The sequence below is a fragment of the Ceratotherium simum genome, chromosome 17, assembly GCF_057802395.1.
Source record: "Ceratotherium simum simum isolate JZ-2026a chromosome 17, ASM5780239v1, whole genome shotgun sequence".
In the NCBI taxonomy this organism is placed as follows: Eukaryota; Metazoa; Chordata; class Mammalia; order Perissodactyla; family Rhinocerotidae; genus Ceratotherium; species Ceratotherium simum.
In genome coordinates this window covers 40,231,957-40,253,831 of record NC_141916.1, presented here as the reverse complement: position 1 = coordinate 40,253,831, position 21,875 = coordinate 40,231,957, and the positions used below count along the sequence as shown (strand labels likewise).

General features: G+C 37.8%; 1 protein-coding gene across 1 annotated transcript in view; it reads left to right on the top strand.

Moving 5' to 3' along the window:
- The window catches only part of LOC101405350 (solute carrier organic anion transporter family member 1B3), a 76,601-nt gene extending 57,458 nt beyond the window's left edge, over window positions 1-19,143 (top strand). The window contains 5 exon segments of the mRNA XM_087441914.1: window positions 93-277; window positions 6,544-6,608; window positions 9,421-9,538; window positions 18,931-19,046; window positions 19,049-19,143. Coding sequence (XP_087298040.1) covers window positions 93-277; window positions 6,544-6,608; window positions 9,421-9,538; window positions 18,931-19,046; window positions 19,049-19,143 — 579 coding nt within the window.
- Window positions 19,144-21,875: the final 2,732 nt, after the last annotated feature.

The following is a 21,875-nucleotide window of genomic DNA, read 5'->3' as shown; positions in this document are numbered from 1 at the left end:
AAATGAGACTTCCTTAAATATAATGGAATGTACTTATAGCCCATTTGGATTTTGTAAATATATTCTGTAATATTTCAAAAATTATTTTTTAGGTGTTTTATAACTGTAGTTGTGTGGAAGTGACTGGTTTCCAGAACACAAATAACTCAGCTTATTTGGGTGAATGCCCAAGAGATGATCGATGTAAAAGAAAATTTTATTTTTATATGGCAGTGCTAGTCTTGCATAATTTTTTTGCTGCATTGGGAGGCACCTCAACTTTCATGCTGATTTTTAAGTGAGTATGATTTATTAAGAGTATGATTTATTAAAATAGTTTAATGTATTAGACTATAAACACACTTAATAAATGTACATATATTTTTCATAACATATTTGAAACCCAAATTCATATTTTGTTACATTTTAATTTACTAAGAACGCATTTTCTTAGGATTATTGTGATACCTCAATGCCGTAATTAATAATAATTTTGTCTGATTCTTCCATCACAAAATCTAGATTCCATACTTTCTCATCTTACAAAGAATTTTAAGGGACAGACTGACTGACAATTGCCACAATCGTGAAAGAATGCCCATGTGATTCTAAAAGAATTTCTAATTTTGAGATGCCTTACATCCTGATGGGCCTGTGAGAGTAAATCACTTATAGATTTCATTGAAAGGAAACATTTGGGAAGCAGACTGTATAATATACTTCAGTCTATGATATTCCAAAGCATTTAATCCACCCTCAGGATGGCTTTTGACCTAGTTTCTCATAACAACCTCATACACAAAAGAAAAATATATGAACAGAATTCATCCCTTTCTTCACTCATTAGACAAATATTTAGACTCTGCTTGATAAAGAATATTCCATGGTGAATAACACAAAGTACCTGTTCTCACACAGCTTAGAGTATGACGGGAAACACATGAGACATATAAGCTTAAAAATAAACACGTATTTACAAATTGTGGTTAGTACTAATAAGGAAGAAGAGTGCTACTGAAGGGAAGACAAAGGGAAACCTAGTTTAGAGTTGAGGAAAAGGAGATCTGAGGAGGAGGACACAGAAAGTACTTCTCAAAAAAAGTGACATTTAATCTAAAGATCTAGAGAATAAGTTAAAGTTAACCAAATGAAGAACTTTACAGGAAGAGACTCTAGGTGCCAATTCTTTCCAGGCAGGAAAGAGCTAGTGTGTTTGAGGAATAAAAAGAAGCAGTTAGTGGAAACATACGGAGAGAGAGATATGGACAAGATAAAATTGGAGAGCTGGGAAGGGAGCAAATAATATACGCCCTATCGGCAAAGTTAATAACTCAATAACCTAAAAATGAAAACATATAAAGACTTGCATGTAGGTCTTCTTAAAAAATACATATGTATAACCATGGTGACCTGGGTTAATATATAATTGTATTTTTAAGACCTGGGTAGTTGACCACAGATTCACCATCAGCCAAGAGCATGACATGGAAGGGAACGAAAACAAATGTATTAACTTTTGCTAAAATGAGTACAGACTCATAAACTGAGTTTACAGTTGTTTAAATTCTACTCTGACTCCAAATCTTGTCAAATTATTTATAGTAATTTATTTCACAGACGTAGCTCCACCTTCGTATAAAATGTTGTCTACTCAAAAGGAGAAGTCTCCCATATTTGCCAGATTACAGATTCATTAACTTACAGGACATTATCTCAAAACTCCATATTAGCTTGCATCTCAACAAGTTTTAGCTTCTTAATTTAAAATCTTTCATAAAGAAAAAAAGGGTTTTAGAGATCACCATTCCACATTGATGATAGATTTATCTTGTTAAGAAAGTGGTTAAGATCAACATTACCATTTATCAAAAACATTTATTGATCTCTCATCAGCCTTCAATTTTATTGAAAGAAAACTTATGTGAAGCAGACTGTAGAATAAAAATATAAACTTCAGTCTGCTAATAATATTCCGACGCTTATGTCATAAGGCTACTGTTAAAACTAGACTAAGCAGGAGTGATGATATTTACTCATTCAGTAAAGATTCATATGTGTTGGGCCCAGTTTTAGGTTCTGAGGACAGAACTGTGAACAAAAGTGATAAAGGTCCTGCTTTCATTAGTTCCAGTGTGCGTGAGGGTAGCAGGAGTGGATGGGTGTAGGAGAAGAAACAATAAATAAATAAGCAAGTAAATATGTAAAATAGAAAAAATGTTAAGGGTTAAGAAGAAAAATAAATCAGAAGAAGAACATAGAAAAGGAAATAAAATATCAATGTTTGGAAATCAGGGCAAAGGGAATTATGAGGAATTCTTTGTACTATTTTTTCAACTTTTCTGCAAGTCTGAAATAATTTCAAAACATTTTTTAAAGAGATGAGAGTTTCTGGCTTTTCCCTCCAAAGTATTTGAGACTCAACCAACTCTGTGAATCTTTAAAAATTTGGACTCGGTAGAGCCCTCCATTACTAAACTTTGGTGAGGAAGCATGCACACTTCATCTTCATGAACTACGATTTTGATCACCCTCCATCTCTGTAACTGGTAATGGCAGGATCTATCTTAGGACCCCCATCCCACTACCACGACAGCTTGGCTTGATGTGCTCCCAGAGAGTGAAAGGTAAGACCATAGATGAGAATAACCAGATGAAAAAAAAAAAAAAAAAGAAGGAAAGAAAAGGGGCAGGGACAGATAAGCAGTACTAATTCAGATATTGTGCATTGGAAGTTATTTGATCAGAGACTTGAATAAAGATTGAGGGTAGAAGCCATGCTGATACAGCAACAAGTGAAGAGCAATCCAGGCCAAGTAACAGCAAAAGTAAAGGCCCTGAAGTGGAGCATGCCTGACATGTACAAGATCAGAAGGAGTGTGTGCAGAAGAGAGAGGTAAAACATGCAATGAGAGAGCTAGATGGTCCGGATAACATAGACCCTGTGGGTCACGGTAAAGACTTTGGAGTTTATTCTAATAGTATTGAGAAGCCAGCGGAGAGATTTTGACCATTAGAATTATACAACTGACTTATTCATTTAGAAGATCCCTCTCACTGTTGTGTGGTGGACATGTATTTGGGGAGGAAAGAATGGAATCAGGGAAAAACAGAAGGCTATGATAGTTCTTCACAGGATGGGAACTTGATTGAGGATGCTGATGGTAAAGAAAGTGGGAAATGATCTGAGTCTCAGTCTTTGTTTGTTTTGAAGGCAAAGTCGATAGGATTTACTGATGGATTAAGAGTTATGTAAGAAAGAAAATTTAAGGATGATCCCAAGGTTCTGGCCTGAGCTCGTGGAGGATTGTGGTGCTATTGAACAGACTGGGGAAGACTAGGGAAGAGTAGGTTGGAGAAAGTGGAGACACAAGAATTTGTTCTATTACTGTAAGTCTGAATGTCTATTAGATATCCAGTGACAATGTCACATATACAACCTGTCATTCAGGAGAAGTATTGGAAACAGAGACATAAATTTCAGAATCAGCAATATACAAAGGGTATTTAAATGCATGGCACTGTTGAGATCTTCTAGGGACTGAGTACAGATAGAAACAAGATCCTAAGACCAAGATTCAGGCACTCTAACTTCAGAGACCAAGAATAGAGGAGAATCCAGTGAAGGAAATTGAGAAGGAGATCCCATGAAATTGGAGAAGAACCAAGGGAGGGCGGTGTCCCAAAAGCCAAATGAAGAATGTATAAAGAAGGAAGGAATGAGCAACTCTGTCAATGGCTGCTGAGAGGTCATGGAAGTTAAGGTCTAGGAAGTAGCCATTGGATTTTATTACAGACTGGTCACCGTCAGCCTTAACAAAAATAGTGCATAAAGGTAGGAAGAAGAAAGACTACTTTGCAAAGGATCATAAAAAAAAATGCAAGGAAGGGAAGTGCAGATAGCCAATACGAAAAATTCTTTTTAGGAATAGCGTTACAAAAAGAAGTGGATGCGAGAGGGGGGTCAACCAGCGGGTAGTGGTTAAGTTTGCACGCTCTGCTTTGGCAGTCCGGGGTTGGCAGGTTTGGATCTCAGGCGCAGACATACGCACAGCTTATCAAGCCATGCTGTGGCAGGCTTCCCACATAGAAAGTAGAGGAAGATGGGCGTGGATCTTAGCCCAGAGTCAATCTTCCTCAGCAAAAAGAGGAGGGTTGGCAACAGATGTTAGCTCAGGACCGAAAAAAAAAAGAAAAAAAAAACACAGAGGGGTGTGGCATCGAGTTCTGTTTATGCTTAATGCTAGATTACAGCGTGCTTACATGCTGATGACAATTATCTGGTAGAGATGAAGGAAGCTGATAATGCAGGAAGGAGGGGGAACAATTACATGGGGAGATGAAAAGGGATGTGAACAAGTACACAGAGTTTTACTCTGAAATAGAAGGGAAGGTTGTCTATGTGGGAAAAGGCAGGTACGTGTGCAGCTTTAGTGATGCAAGGGTATTGAAATTCTTTCCTGACTGCTTTTACTTTCTCTGTTAAATAAAAAGCAAGGTAATCAGCTGAGAGTGCGGAGGAAAAAGGAAGAGGCTTGAGATGAGATCAGGAAATGGGAACTGGTAATCTTGAAGATTGGGAGAATAAACTGACTGGGAAAACAGACTGGTAAAATACCATAGGATTGCACTGGAGGGCCCCTGTGAGTTTGTGCTTTTGAATTGAAAATGAGCCCAGTCAGCATGTTCCAATGACTTCCTCCAGCCAGTGCAGTTCTTTGGGTATAGGTGCAGAAAAGGCAGAGGTACAATAAAAACATTTTTGTTTGTCTGGGACAGCCCAGGATGAGAAGGACGAGAAAGTGCAGGCTATATGAAAGGAGTGATTAGAATGAGAGACCATGATGAGAAAGGATGCAAGGACATGACAATGGAGATGGCCTGTGAAAAGGTGGGGGCGTCAAGGGCCTGAAGACCCCTGTGGGGCTGAGGCTTGTTGGTTTATTAGTGGGAGTGAATTTAAAAGTTAAGAGGTGAAAATAAAGGGGGGTGCTCTAAACTGACAGCTAGAGAAGTGTGTACTGGTAGGCATGACCGTGGGAAGGGGGAGACAAGACCGATGGCGTGAAGAAGGCAAGAAACTGGGAGGTCAGAGCATTGGGAGGATAGTCTACATGGATATTAAAATAACTAGTAAAAGTGGTAAAAATAGTTTTGGAAAAAATGATGGAGAGCCTAGTACTAAAATCATCAGGGAATGACGGGGGTAGTGATGTGCAAGTGTATAGGTACTGCAGCAAGGAGGGTAGGGAATGGTATATTAGGATGGTGCACCTGTTGAGAGAAGTCAGAGGTCTTTCAGAGGGAGCATGTGGGCCTGGAAGCAGTAAAAAACAACAAGAAGGACACCTACACTTCAGGCCCAGAGCTATACAGGGTGTGGGAGAGAAAATAGCTCTCTCTTGAGACAGTTGCCTGAAAAGAGAGCCATGGGGGACAGCCAGGTTTGTTTAGAACAAGAAAGTGATGGGACTCCTAAGACCATAGGATCTAAGGATTTTGCTGGTAACAGACTATGAGTTCCCGGGGATATAATGGAAGAATTTGGGTGATGGAAAAGCAGTGGGAGACTGGATGTGAGGAAAAGATGTCCTAGACCATGTTGAGTAAGAGCCCTGGGACCCACAGATAAGGACACTGAGTCTGACAGAGGTTAAATTACTTCTCCAAGTCACTTAGTTGATATGAAACATCATTTATTTCTTTATTCTCAAGAACAGGAACTAGCATGGAATCTCCTAGGAGGCACTTAACACATGTTTGTTAAATGACTAAATCTACTTATCTCTATGAACAAATACAGTCATCCAAACAGTTCAAGAAAAAAATAACCTTTTGCATCAATTAATTCAATATTTCAGCAAAAACAGGATTTTAGAGCCTCACTCACCCTCTGCCCACCTGCCAGATAATTCATTTTTCTTGATATGTATTAGATTATCCCAGAGATGGTAGTGTCATCAGGTCATTGAACATATAAAAATGGAATTGTGAAAATAACTTTCTAAATGCAAGAGTGAGTTAATTGCTCAGAGAAGATGCAAATGTGCTTGCTACCTTTAAAACGACATTTAAATACAGTAGACGCTACAATACAGATACCTTTTTTGACCCTCCTGGTTATATTCTGTAGTTCATGAATCATATTCGTCAACTTTTCTGTTAACAGCAATGGTCAAAAGCTCTGCTAACACCTAGACCTAGATTATAGTATCTGCTCATATTGCCTGTGTTGACTGAATAGACACAGAAAATCAGTTTCTTCACAGGCATAATAAATTCTGTTCCAACCACTGTCGCATAGGATTTCATAAGGATCAAATGTGAACATGTTTGTTAAATTGTCCGGAAATCATAACACATTAAATAAATAAGGGAATAATAACTATTATCATTCAGATGTTTTCCTTTTAAAACAACTAAAAATATAACTTTAAATAGTGTCAGCTATTCCCTTGAGGGTTTTCATTTTATGATGAAGAACAATGACACAGAAATGTTTTAATATTGGTTGTAGTTTGGTATTTTAGAGACGTTTAATGTTTCTTTGCCTTTATCTTATTTCAGAACCGTTCAACCTGAACTGAAATCACTTGCAGTGGGTTTCCATGCACTAATTATACGAGCACTAGGTATGACAAATACACAGATTATAAATTCAAGATATAAATTTTTATGTCAAAGCTTAAAGACTGAATGCAATTAATTTCCAATTATAAGAAAGTAAAAAAAAAAGTATAAGTAAAAAACGTTTTCTTTTGTGGCAAATGAAAAATAAGAGAGAGAGGAAAACTGAGTGACCTGAAAGACAATTTGATTGATAATTCTAGTTAAAGTCGAATTAGAAAAAGGAATCATCATGTTTGTTTTACACTCTAACACAAAGATAAGTGTCTCTCAAAGTTTTTCTTTTTTGAGATTTAGGAATATTTCTTCCCACAGGCAGAGAGGAGGGCCTTCCTTCTACATGAGGGAGATAATGCCCAAAACAGCTTGGGAGGCCTGGGAATCTGGTCAGGCTGAGACTGTGAAACAACAGAGGCGGACTTTCACTGCCCCACTCCAGCTGCCTAGTTCTCTAAGGCTGGGGCAGCTAATCTTGATCAGAAGTTAAAAATGCAAGAGGGAATGAGAACTAAAACTCTAGAATTGAGCATCTTGGAATACGGGAGTGTTCTGAACAAAAGAAGGCTCAGGAAATTGTGTTTTTGCTGTAAAAGAGTAAGGTTGTATACTCCAGAGGTTAAAGGCCTATTTCTAAATATTCAAACGAGGTGATTAGTGTAAGATTTAGGAAAGCATCCTTTCTCCCTTACTGCCATTCGCCGCGTAGACAGTACAGATTCCTCTAGTTAACAGCTTCTAACCTAACTCCTGTGCGCGTCCCTTTGTAATACCTGTTGACATTATATGCTTATTCCTGGGAAGTAGGAAAAGGGCCTCATTCATCCAGGGATTGGGGTGGAAGACTGATCATGGCTGGGAGCCCACTGATAGCAGAAGGAGAAAGAAGTAGGAGGGGTCAATCCCTGGGACCCTTTGCAAGCAACAGAAGGGACATAACTCTATGCCCAAATTACAATGGAGAAGTTGTATATTTGGGGAGAAAGCCACAGATCCTCAAAGGTAAAAAGAGGAACTCTAAAGGGCATGGGAGAGAAGAAGATGGAAATGCTGCAGGATTCCATTCCACTTCTCTTCCCAGCATTCCCTTCTGTGCTTCTCTAATCTCTCAGGCTCTGTCCATACTGGCAGTTCCTCTAGATCTGATGGAGATGCCTCACTCCCAGAATCTAGGCTAGAAAATGCAATCTGGGGATCTAGTATTCCTTCTGATATGCTAAAATGAGACTGATAATAGAGGAAGTTCCTCTAGCGACATAAATTAGGAAAAAAGGAATTTTGCCATCCTAATTGTGAGCACCTATTTTGATATGTCCAATGTATGACACAAGAGAACCTAACTGCTTCTATGGGAAAAATACATACTGAGTACCAAACTTCCAATCCACAAACAATTGTCTTAACTACAACGTATATGTAAATTGTGGAAGGTCTATATAATGTATTAAACTGAAAGTAATGGAGGTTATTTAAAGTTTTAAAATTCCAATAATGATTAAGGCCAAGTTTGTCGCCTAAAATACTTAAATCATCGTTTGGTCAAACCAGTGGCATTATATGGGGAAAATTAATTATTGGCATATATTTTTCATTTTTCAAAGGGTGTCTGTGACTTGTGGAAACCTGCAAATTTCTCACCCATTTTCTCAGTACCAGTTTTCCTCAGATATGTCGGCCCCAGACACCAGTCTCTCGTCATCCTAAGATGTCTACTCTCAGAAAATTGAGACTGATTAAAAGTAAATGGAAACAGTAAAATTGTGAAATATAAATCGCTACCATTTTTTATGTAACAAAATAAAAATTGAAAATCATTCGTCAAAATATAAAAAAGAACAAAGTAAAATCATGACTATTTCAGTCCCGCTGTCTGAAGGCTAGATCTCTACTAGCACGTCCCTGACATATTGGTTACATTACCAATACTTAGAACTAGGAGTCAGTCTCAGAGTTTCTTGAAATAGCAGTAAGAGCAGATGGGCACCTCTGCTGTAGGGCAATATATGTTTCCTGAAAAGCCACACATTCTGCAAAATCATATACCACAAATAAAAATTGGATTAGGCACAGAACACTGGAATTATTGTGCATATAGGCATTATTGTGATCAGAACATTAACAGAAACAAAATTCAGCACCACAGGGCCCACCTTGGACAGCCCAGGCTGCTTCAGGAGGGATTAAAATGCCATCACGGGAGAGAAAATGCAGGATGTGAGCTCTAAGGAAGCAGAGCTCTGAGCGGAGAGAGAGGGATGACCCGCCAGGAGCCCAGCACTCTGTGAACTGGGCCTGTGCTTCTCTGGGGAGGGAATCCTAGTGTTGCCTTCACTTTTTCATTTTCTTAAAAATAGAGTTGGAGAATCTCCTGCCTTTTTGTGGTTGAACTGAGTGCTTTTTCCTTTCTCTGTGAGGTTATAATTCTACTCCCACTATTCCAGCTCTCCTTGCCTAAGAAAAATTACATATGAACCAACATAACTTCCCTGTTTTACTGTCAACATTCTCCTTTTTTACCAATCATTGGCATGGTAAGATAAATGGCATTATAAGAACAGAATGTACAGGCATATGATGTTCCTTCTTCCCCATGTGTGTTGGGAGGGTGAGGGTAAATAAGAGACGTCTATATTACTTTGCGGTTTGAGCCTTTGAGATTCCTAACAATCTTGATTCTCGAATAGATTTAAGCCAAAACAATGGGAGAGTCCTCCAAAATTTTCAGCTTTTACTTAATTCAAAATGTATCAATGTGGAATATCACCCAATTACATGTGAAACATGTTCCTTGGTTTGGCATCTTCTCATCTCATGTTGCAGGAGGAATTCCAGCTCCTATATATTTTGGGGCTCTGATTGATAGAGCGTGTATGAAGTGGTCTACCAACGACTATGGGAATCGAGGGTCTTGTAGGATATATAATTCCACATTGTATGGGTAAGTTGTCTTAAATATATTTCATTAATTGATCTTTTCCTCTGACTATATTAATTTCTAAAGGATGAGATGTCATTTTTAATATAATAATAATATTAATAATTATAGCCACCATTTAATGAACTTTGTATTCAGTGTTGTATCAGGCAATGTGGTCTCACATTTTAATATTCTTAGAAACAGTAGGAGATGCATTTTTTTCTCCTTTTTCCTTAACATGAAAAAACTAAGATTCAAGGAAAATGAGTAACTTGTTCAAAATCATACAGCTAATAGAAAAAAGATTTGAGGTTTGTAGTCAAATCATTTTTTGTTTCCACAAATGCCCGCAATAGTAAAAAAGAGAGAAAAAAATACCCCTCTGTTCAATAGCCTCTGACTTTTCTAGGAAGACACAAAATGACCTGCTGGGGCTCTGGTCACAGGTCAATGGGAAAAAAAGGGAAGAAATTGTTTCTATACTCTTCTGTTCATAGGAAAACAACTGGTTGGCCACCTAGAAAAAAATAGTTGCAATAATGCTTTATCCTTAAGTAAAAATTAATTGCAGACTAATCAAACATATAAATTTAAAATATGCAACTACAAGTGAAATCACGGTAGAATTTCTTTTAATTATCTAGGAAGTAGGAATGTGTTTCTAATTATGACCCAAACCCCAAAAACTACTGTAGAAAAAAACGATAAAATATTTTTAGAACTCTGTATCACGAAAATTATCTTAAGCAAATTTCAAAGACAAAATGTAAATTGGAAAAGAAGTTTGTAATTCATTACACAGACACAAGGCAAATATCCTAAATATATCAACAGCTCTTCAAAACAAAAATAAACAGTACCAAATGCTGGCAAGGATGTGGAACAAAAGGAACTCTCTTTCATTGCTGGTGGGAATGCAAAATGGTACAGCCACTTTGGAAGACAGTCTGACAGTTTCTTACAAAGCTAAACACAGGCTTATTGTATGATCAAGCGATTGTGCTCCTCGGCGTTTACCCGAATGAGCTGGAAACTTCTGCCCCCACAAAAACCTGCACATGAATCTTTATAGCAGCTTTATTCACAATAACTGAAAAATGCACACCACTAAGATGTCCTTCGATAGGTGAATGAATAGACAAACAGTGGTACATCCCACAACAAAATATTATTCAGCGAGAAAAAGAAATGAGTTATCAAGCTACAAAAACACAACGACGAAGAACCTGAAATGCACATTGTTAAATGAAAGAAGGCAGTCTGAACAAGGTCTGTACTGTATGATTCCAACTATGTGACCTTCTTTCATAAAGTTTGCACCATTCCAGCCAGCTGGAAATAACTATCATTCTTCAGAACTCTTAGCACTTTGCAGCTCACTCATGGCCCTTATCACTTCCCTTTTGATCGTTGCCTAAAATTACCTAAATATTTTGCAAAGTAACTGCCTAAAGATTGTCTAAAGTGGAATTTTTAAAAGGAGCAGTGCATTCACCAGTGAATACACAACAAAAAGTTAATTAGTCTCTGTATGATTTTTTGGCAATATGATTTATGGCAACCAGATAATTGTTCATTGATTTTATCTAACATAGACAAATAATATCAACAACTCCTAATCCAAGGAGTGAAAATCTACATTACGATAGCAATTCTGAATCTACACCCAATTTATACAAGTTTTTTCAACAATGGTCACATAACCAAAAACCCATATTAATTTTTCTTAATGGCAATGGAGATTTTTCTTTTAATTTTTTGTTTATTGAAGTAACATTGGTTTATAACATTGTATAGATTTCAGGTGTACATCATTATACTTCTATTTCTGCATAGATTACATCATGTTCACCACCCAAATACTAATTACAACCCATCACCACACACATGTGCCAAATTATCCCTTTCGCCCTCCTCCCTCCCCCTTTCCGCTCTGGTAACCACCAATCCAATCTCTGTCTCTATGTGTTTGTTTACTGTTGTTATTATCTACTACTTAATGAGGGAAATCATATGGTATTTGACCTCCCTCTGACTTATTTCACTTTGCATAATACCCTCAATGTCCATCCATGTTGTCACAAATGGCTGGATTTCATCATTTCTTATGGCTGAGTAGTATTCCATTGTGTATATATACCACAGCTTCTTCATCCATTCGTCCTTTGCTGGGCACTTAGGTTGCTTCCAACTCTTGGCTATTGTGAATAATGCTACAATGAACACAGGGATGCACGTATCTTTACACATTGGTGTTTTCAAGTTCTTTGGATAAATACCCAGCAGTGGAATAGCTGGATCATATGGTAGTTCTATCCTCGATTTTTTGAGGACTCTCCATACTGTTTTCCATAGTGGCTGCACCAGTTTGCACTCCCACCAGCAGTGTATGAGAGTTCCCTTCTCTCCACATCCTCTCCAACACATGTTGTTTCCTGTCTTGTTAATTATAGCCATTCTGACGGGCGTGAGGTGATATCTCATTGTAGTTTTGATTTGCATTTCCCTGATAGTTAATGATTTTGAACATCTTTTCATGTGTCTGTTGGCCATCTGTATATCCTCTTTGGAGAAATGTCTGTTCAGGTCTTTTGCCCATTTTTTAATTGGGTTGTTAGTTTTTTTGTTGTTGAGATGCATGGGTTCTTTATATATTTTGGAGATTAAGCCATTATCAGATTATGGTTTGCAAATATTTTCTCCCAATTATTAAGTTGTCTTTTCATTTTGTTGATGGTTTCCTTTGCTGTGCAGAAGCTTTTTAGTTTGATGTAGTCCCATTCGTTTATTTTTTCTATTGTTTCTCTTGCCCGGTCAATGGTGCTTGAAAAGATGTTGCTAAGACCGATGTTGAAGAGCGTACTGCCTATGTTTTCTTCTAGAAGTTTCATAGTTTCAGGTCTTACATTCAAGTCTTTAATCCATTTGGAGTTAATTTTTGTGTATGGTGTAAGGTAAGGGTCTACTTTGTTAAAGAGACTTTCTTTTCTCCATTGTATCTTCTTGGCCCCTTGTGAAAGATTAGCTGTCTGTAGATGTGTGGGTTTATTTCTGGGCTTTCGATTCTGTTCCATTGATCTGTGTGTCTGTTTTTGTGCCAGTACCATGCTGTTTTGGTTACTATAGCTTTGTAGTATATTTTGAAATCAGGCAGTGTGATACCTCCAGCTTTGTTCTTTTTTCTCAGGATTCCTTTAGCTATCCAGGGTCTTTTGTTGTCCCATATAAATTTTAGGATTCTTTGTTCTATTTCTGTGAAAAATGTTGTTGAAACTTTGATAGGGATTGCATTGAATCTATAGATTGCTTTAGAAAGTATGAACATCTTAACTACGTTAATTCTTCCAATCCAAGAGCACGGAATATCTTTCCATTTCTTTGTGTCTTCTTCAATTTCTTTCAGCAATGTTTTATAGTTTTCCGTGTACAGCTCTTTCACCTATTTGGTTAAGTTTATTCCTAGGTATTTTATTCTTTTTGTTGCAATTGTAAATGGGCTCGTATTCTTAATTTCTCTTTCTGCTATTTCGTTGTTAGTGTATAGAAATGCAACTGATTTTTGTATGTTGATTTTGTATCCTGCAACTTTACCATATTCGTTTATTACTTCTAAAAGTTTTCTGGTGGATTCTTTAGGGTTTTCTATATATAAAATCATGTCCTCTGCAAATAGTGACAGTTTCACTTCTTCCTTTCCAATTTAGATCCCTTTTATTCCTTTCTCTTGCCCGATTGCTCGGGCTAGGACTTCCAGTACTATGTTAAATAGGAGTGGTGACAGTGGGCATCCTTGTCTGGTTCCTGTTCTTAGAGGGATAGGTTTCAGTTATTCACCATTGAGGATGATATTAGCTGTGGGTTTGTCATATATGGCCTTTATTATGTTGAGGTACTTTCCTTCTATACTCATTTTATTCAGAGTTTTCATCATAAATTGATGCAGTATCTTGTCAAATGCTTTCTCTGCATCTATTGAGATGATCATGTGATTTTTATTCTTCATTTTATTAATGTGGTGCATTACATTGATTGATTTGCGAATGTTAAACCATCCCTGCATACCTGGACTAAATCCCACTTGATCATGGTGTATAATGTTTTTAACGTATTGTTGTACGCGATTTGCTAGTATTTTGTTGAGGATTTTTGCATCGATATTCATCAGTGATATTGGCCTGTAATTTTCTTTTTTTGTGTTGTCCTTGTCTGGTTTTGGTATCAGGGTAATATCAGCTTTGTAGAATGAGTTAGGGAGCTTCCCCCCCTCCTCAATTTTTTGGAAGAGTTTGAGAAGGATAGGTATTAAGTCTTCTTTGAATGTTTCGTAGAATTCACCAGGGAAGCCATCTGGTCCTGGACTTTTATTTTTGGGGAGGTTTTTGATTACTGTTTCGATCTCCTTGCTGGTGATTGGTCTATTCAAATTCTCTACTTCTTCTTGATCCAGTTTTGGAAGGTTGTATGATTCTAGGAATTTTTCCCTTTCTTCCAGATTGTCAAATTCGTTGGCATATAGCTTTTCATAGTATTATTTTATAATCTTTTGTATTTCTGAGGTGTCTGTCGTAATTTCTCCTCTTTCATTTCTGATTTTACTTATTTGTGACTTCTCCTTTTCTTGGTGAGTCTAGCTAAAGGTTTGTCAATTATGACAAACCTTTTCAAAGAACCAGCTCTTGGTTTTATTAATTTTTTCTATTGATTTTTTGGTCTCTATTTCATTTATTTCTGCTCTGATTTTTATGATTTCCCTTCTTCTACTGATTTTGGGCTTTTTTTGTTCTTCTTTTTCCAGTTCCTTTAGGTGCATTGTTAGATTGTTTATTTGAGATTTTTCTTGTTTGTTGAGATAGGCCTGTATTGCTATACATTTCCCTCTTAGAACCGCTTTTGCTGTATCCCATAAATTCTGGCATGTCATATTTTCATTTTCATTTGTCTCCAAGTATTTTCTGATTTCTTCTTTGACTTCTTCATTGACCCAGTAGTTGTTCAGTAGCATTTTGTTTAATCTCCACGTATTTGTGGCTTTTCTGATTTTCTTCCTATAGTTGATTTCTAGTTTCATACCATTGTGGTCGGAAAAGATGCTTGGTATTATTTCAATCTTCTTAAATTTATGGAGACTTGTTTTGTGGCCTAATATGTGATATATCCTGGAGAATGTTCCATGTGCATTTGAAAAGAACGTGTATTCTTCGGTTTTTGGATGGAATGCTCTGTATATATCAACTAGGTCCATCTGTTCTAGTGTGTCATTTAAGGCCAATGTTTCCTTATTGATCTTCTGTTTGGACGATCTATCCGTTGGTGTAAGTGGAGTGTTAAAGTCCCCTACTATTATTGTGTTACTGTCTATGTCTGTTTTTTTGTCTGTTAATAATTGCTTTATATATTTAGGTGCACCTATATTGGGTGTATAGATATTTACAAGTGTTATATCCTCTTTTTGTATTGTTCCCTTGATCGTTATGTAATGCCCTTCTTTGTGTCTTTTTACAGTTTTTGTTTTAAAGTCTATTTTGTCTGATATGAGTACTGTTACCCCAGCATTCTTTTCATTGGCATTTGCGTGGAGTATCTTTTTCCATCCTTCACTTTCAGTTTGTGAGTGTTTTTAGGTCTGAAGAGTGTCTCTTGTATGCAGCATATATGTGGGTCTTGTTTTTTTGTCCAATCAGCCACCCTATGCCTTTTAATTGGAGCATTTAGTCCATTGACGTTTAAAGTAGCTATTGATAAGTGTGTACTTACTGACATTTTTTAACTTTTTTTTTCTTCTTCTTTTTTCTTTTTTCTCAATGTTGTAGTAGTCCTTCTCTGTTTCTTTCTTCTTCTATACAGAATTGATGGTCTCTTTAGTTTGACCTCTGTCTGAAAGCTCTACTCTTTAGCTCCCCTCCTCCCTCCTTTTATGTTTTTGATATCATATCTAACCTCTTTTTTGTGCATTTGTATCCATTACCCTCTTATTATGGAAATAGAAAGTTTTTCCTATTTGTGGTCTTCTCTTTTCCCCTTAAATCAATCCTTTTAACATTTCTTGTAGTACTGGTTTCTTGGTGACAAACTCCTTAAATTTTTGCTTGTCTGGGAAATTTTTGATCTCACCTTCCATTTTGAATGATAACCTTGCTGGGTAGAGTATTCTTGGCTGTAAGTTTTTTCCTTTTAGCACTTTAAATATATCGTGCCACTCTCTTCTAGCCTGTAATGTTTCAGCTGAGAAGTCAGCTGAAACCTTATGGGGTTTCCTTTGTATGTAACTTCTCTGCTGAGAAGTCAGGAAACCTTATGGGGTTTCCTTTGTATGTAACTTGACTTTCAATTGCAGCTTTTAGGATTCTCTCTTTATCTTTAATTCTGGACATTTTGATTATGATGTGTCTTGGTGTGGGCCTCTTTGGGTTTATCTTGTTTGAGGCTCTCTGTGCTTCCTGTACCTGGATGTCTGTTTCCTTCCTTAGCTTAGGGAAGTTTTCATCTATTATTTCTTGAAATAGATTCTCTGCCCCTTTGTCTCGCTCTTCTCCTTCCAGGACACCTATAACACGGATGTTAGTGCGCTTGATGTTGTCCCAGAGGTCCCTTAGACTGTCCTCACTCTTTTTAATTCTTTTCCCTTTTACCTGTTCACCTTGGGTAATTTCTTCTATTCTTTCGTCCAGCTCGCAGATCCGTTCTTCTGTATCCTCTACTCTGTTTTTGAGTCCCTCTAGTGAATTTCTCATTTCCAGTATTGTATTCTTCATTTCCGATTGGTTCTTTTTTATATCTTCCATTGACATTCTCACTGAGTTCATCTATTCTTCTCCCCACATCAGTGAGCATCCTTAACACTCTTTGTTTAACTCTCTGTCAGGTAGGTTGCTTATTTCTATTTCACTTAGTTCCTTTTCTGGGGTTTTGTCCTGTTCCCTTTCTTAGAATGTATTCCTTTGCCTCCTCATTTTGCCTCTTTCCCTGTGCTTGTGTCTGTGTATTAGGTAGGTCAGCTACGTCTCCTGCTCTTGGATAGGTGATCTTATGTAAGTGATGCCTTAGGGGGCCTGCAGTGTGCTTCCCTCAGTTCTCAATGTGGGCTACATGTGTCCTTCTGTTGTGGCCTGTTTGCTCTCCCTGTAGGCGCCCAGGGAGGCCGAGTTATGCTCCTGGCCAGCTGTTGTAATGCTCAGCCGCTTGTAGTTGTTGTGGGCCCTTCAGTCTCTTTATCAGGTGTGGGACGCCCCAGCACAGTTGGCTGCAAGTTCTGATACCACATTTGTGTTGCAGTATTTCTTTTAAGTGAGTAGGCCCCAGCATGGCAGGTTGTTAGGCTCAGGGCCTTACAATTGCTATAAGCCTCCCGCCTTTACGTCTCTTTCAGTTCTCTGAGGATTGCAGCTGGGTGTGGCTGGCCTCAGGCACAGGAGCACCCAATTGTTTCAGGCTTTGGAAGGTGGGGCAAACCCACTATGTGAGTCTTTGAGAAGCACAAGTCTTCTGCAGCTGACAAGCCCTGCCACCCACAGGTCCACACACACAGTCAACACAGTCCTGCCCCGTGTGCGCGCCCCAACCCGCCAAAGCAGACCTAGTCTCTCCACGGCGGGAGCCCCACACTAACCACCCGCTCCTTGTGTATGCCCTGCCCCACTGAAGTCGGCTCAGTTGCCAGGCTGCAGGGAATATAGTCACCAACCTATGCAGGCCCACAAGTTGCCCGAGGGCCCGCTGTTGGGTGGGGCCAGTCTCCAGGGTGGGCTGCCTGCCCTGGCCTAGCTGGACCAAATCGGTGCTCTAGAGGGTGGGGCAGACCCTGGGCTAGCAGGCCTCAGGGAGAACTCCAACGGCATCTGTGTCAGCTCGCCCACATCAGGCCACAACAATGGCCGCCGCCAATGTCCCAGTCCCTGGAGAGGTCTCACCCCTCATCGAGATGCACTCAGGGCCTATCAGATGAGTCTCTTTTCACCAAAGCATTGTGCACCTTTCTTTCTGTTGATTTTAGGTTGCTTTCTGAAATGGGTGAGTTTGCGCATGGGCCCTTTAAGAGCCGGTTTTAGTTTCTTTGTGAACCGGGTTTTCTGGGGGTGCGCCCCAATGTTTTAGTAGCAGGCAAAGTCGGATATTCTGCCACTTGTCTGGATTGTGCTGGGTCCACAAAATGCCCACAGCGGGGGCGCTCCCCGGCTCAGGGCCCCGCTCCTCCAGGGAGGGCTGCGGACCTGTGGGCTGCTCCCGGCGGCCGTGAAGCTGGCGACTTGTGAAGGCGGCGTTTTTCCTCTCCAGAAGGGAGTTTCTGCCTCTTCCACCTCATTTAGGATTGTCTGCTGTTGCAGGAGTTCCTCTTATCCAGTTTTCAGTTCTGTCTCAGGGGTAATTTTTCCACGAGTAGTTGTAAATTGGCTGTGTCCACGGGAGGAGGTGAGTTCCGAGTCTGCCTACGCTGCCATCTTGACTTCGTCCTCCAAGAATTCCTGCAATGGAGATTTTTAAAAGTTTAACATTGGCATATGACTACTTGATATAACCCAAGCATGAGGCAAATATATTTGACGACTTTTGAAATACTTCTTTCATTGTATTTGGTACACCACAACATCCTATTGCAATTTTAATACACCTAAGCTTAAAAAGCTCAAAATTATACAATTAATTCCATTCATCTTCAATTAAACCTAATAATTGTTCAAAGTATTTTTTGCATAAAGCTTGTCAACATTTAGGTAACAATGTCATGAGGCCAGTTAGTACTTCCTACCCTATTAGGTCGTGGTCATTAATCTTTCCTGCTCATTACAATCACTGGAGGAGCTTTGAAAAATACTAATTTCTGTTTCCCACCTTCAGAAATTGTGATTGAATTGGTCAGGGGGTATGGCCTGGGCATGGGAGTTTTAAAACCTCCTCAGGTGATTGTACTGTGCAACCAAAGTTGAGACTCACAAGAATAGACCACGCGTGCTGGGTAATTTTATGTGGCTTCGTCAAAAACTTCCAGTAGGCCACATGGCACAGGCTTGTGGACTGTATTTCACCTATAAGCTAAACGTTCGCTCCTGGTTCAATACAAATGGATTCAATTTGATTTTCTCACAGTCCATTTCATTTCCTTTATAATCTGTTACCGTTACATGTGAACTAATGTGTCTTTGAGAAAGTTAAACATTCCAAATATACCTTAGCTTATGAAAAGCACTTGGGTAGATCATTAACCACCCTCAGTTTCTATGGCTTAATATTCCTTTTAAAATAATCAAAAACTCCTTATGCTTCGATAAAAAGAATCACTAGAATTGCTGCCTTAACATTTTTATGCATAATTTCAAACATCATTTTTTTCTTTTAAGGTCTTCTGCATATTGGAGAGCAACACTGTAAATTGTTCCATCCAATTTAAAATGAAAATTGACCTTTTTCTCTTTTCACAGATATACCTACTGCGGCTTGATGGACAGCTTAAAATTCTTAGCATTTATTTTATATATTGTATTGATTTTCACTATGAAGAAAAAATATCAAGGAAAAGATACTAAGCAATCGGAAAGTGGAGAAAAGCCATGAATGAAGCAAACATAGAATCCTTAAATAATGATGGACATTCTGCACCTCCAGCCAGAACAGACAATGAAACACATATCTAAGGGGAGAAAAAAATTCTTCTGTTGCTATTGTTTCCAACCAATGTTGTATTAATTCAGGAGGATGTTATTTTTGAGCAGTTCCTGCTCCTTTCACTGACATATCTCACACTCTTTAGTGATGATGGAACAATGAATCACCTATGAATTTATAATAATAAAATCAATTATCAATGAAAAAGAATGAGAGTTCTCATTCTTAGGGTATGGTTATGCATTTGTGGTTAAGATTAGAATGTATGATCCATACAGATTTAAAGTGAGAGGTATGGTTAGAAGTAATAGAAGAAAAAGTATTTGCTCAGGTCGTTGTAACCCAATAAAACCAGTGACTAGAAAATAGGTAGAGGTGAAAAAGGAGGAGAGAAATTAATAGCCTAAATAAAGAGAAAAGCTTAATACTTTTTTTTTTAAACAGTTTGGACTGTATTACTCAAGCTTGATGTCCAGTATATTGGAGGATTTATGCTATGATGACATTTGTCATTCACGTATTAAGTCAAATATTTCACAGATCTTATTAATTTATAATTTGAAGTTGTTTTTGCTAGCAATCCCTGATGCATCTTCTTCCAACCTGGCATTAAAATACTGCTGCAGAAGTAGAGATAATCGAAAATGTGCAAGCGATAGTAGGACAACCTATTGCAGAATGTGTTGAGCTTCTTTCGCGCCCATGGAAATGGGTTAGGAAAAACTGACATTAATTTGAGAAAGCAAAGCCCATTTAAGAAATGTGTCTTCATTCCATCTATTTGATGTCTGGAAGAAGTGGAGTCTGCCCCAGAAAATTTACCAGCTCTCTCTCAACTGCATGGTTTTTTTTGTGTGTGTTTTTGGTGCAAACAGACATCCTTCACATCCCCACAAGCAGCACAAGGAGGAAAGTGAATGAGAACAAATAGATGAACATTGCATTTGCTAGTGACAGCAGCTTTATTATGGTGAATGCTAGAAATTGTAGTTTTTATTCTCGGCAAGTTAAAAGAAATTTTGGGGGGCATCAGAATCACCTGTAAAACATTATTTTGAAGAAAGCAATTATGCACCTACCCCAGAGATTCTGATTCAAAACATTTGTAATGCAGCCTGGACATCTCCCTTAAAAAAAAAAAAATCCTTATAGAGTCCTTGATAGAGAGAGACAGAAAAACAAGCCACAGGACAGGAGAAGATATTCCTGAATATAGTGATGTCACATATCATGGATTCCTGCTAGAATCTGGGAATTGGCCTGGAAGTTATATATATTAACCTATTCTCAAGCTGTAGACTTGAGAGAAGATTCATTAATCACACAAGTAGAAATGTGGAAAAACCACCCACATGCTAGGTTACTATGTAACAAGTCTGATGAGATCTTGTCTCAGTAAAAAGTAAAGAGAGAAAACTATGGAGTTGCTTTTTAAAACATTGCAAAGAAAATAAAGGTCACATCTCAAACGTTTATTTATTCAATTATTGAGTGTCAAATATCTGTTAAGCAAAATGAAATATAATACTAAACAAAAACAAAGAAGGACACCACCTCATGGAGCTTACACTTTAATGTGGGAGAAGATCATTAACAAAATTAAATTATAAAATGTCATAAAATTATAAAATGATACAAATTAAAAGAATAAATTTATATTTACAGATGTGATATGTACGGTGAAGGAAAGGAACATGAAGACATATAGCTCAGATTATTTGATCTACTTCAGAATCCAAGAATCCAGAATAAATAGTAATTCTTATTTCAATGGCATTTATTGAACAGGAATAAAAATATTAGGGAAAATTCAACAGAGTTATGAATAAGATAAAGAAAGTTTTCAAGGAAGCAAAATAAGGCAAGAATGTAATTAAAATATACACCGGATAATGTTAAAAGAAGACAGCCAAAAAACCAAATCAATGATGAAGTAGTTATGTTTGAAAATTTGTGAAAATGTGGAAGAAAAAGATACAGAAGATAATTGTGAAAGAAGTTAGATAAATTAGAGGACAGACTAAAGCACCAGCCTAAGAAATCTGATATTTTTGAGGAAGAAATCAGATGTGGAAAAGAAGGGTTAATCGAAGATTTAGGGGAAGGATGCCTTCTTGCTCCGAAGAAAGACTTGAGTGTGCAGACCGATGTTGGTTTGTTTGCACCAGGTCTTCTCACTACCATCCACTTTCCTGCGATGGGGCCTTGGACCATGACGTTTCTTCCTCCTGAGATGCTCTTTTTTCCGCTTAGTTAACTGCTTCTCAGCATTCGGATCTAAGCCCAATCACCATTCCTTTAATATCTCTGACTTCTTCACTGGCTAAAAATCTTCCAATGTATCTGTAGCAATAGAGCACCTATCAAAATGGTAACTTTACATTTTTTATGATTATTTGATAACTGTCTATCTCTCCCACCAGTCATAAACTCTAGGAAGGTAGGAATTGAGCTCATTTTACCTATCTGTTTTTATTCCCAGCATCTAGCTTGGTGCCTGACACATAGCAGGTGCTTTATCAATTATTTTTGAATAAATGAATGAGTGAATGAATAAATGAACTCCAAAAATGCCAGTCATATGAAATATGAATGTTATAAATAAGAACTGAAAACAACATGAAAAGATAAAAACAGCTGCATTAAAGTCATTGGATTGGAAATGTTGGTTTTAGGTGTTTTGAAGATTTTCTTTAATCTTTTAAAGAATATTTACTATTTAATAATTAATATTAAATAATAATATTTAATATTTTAAAAT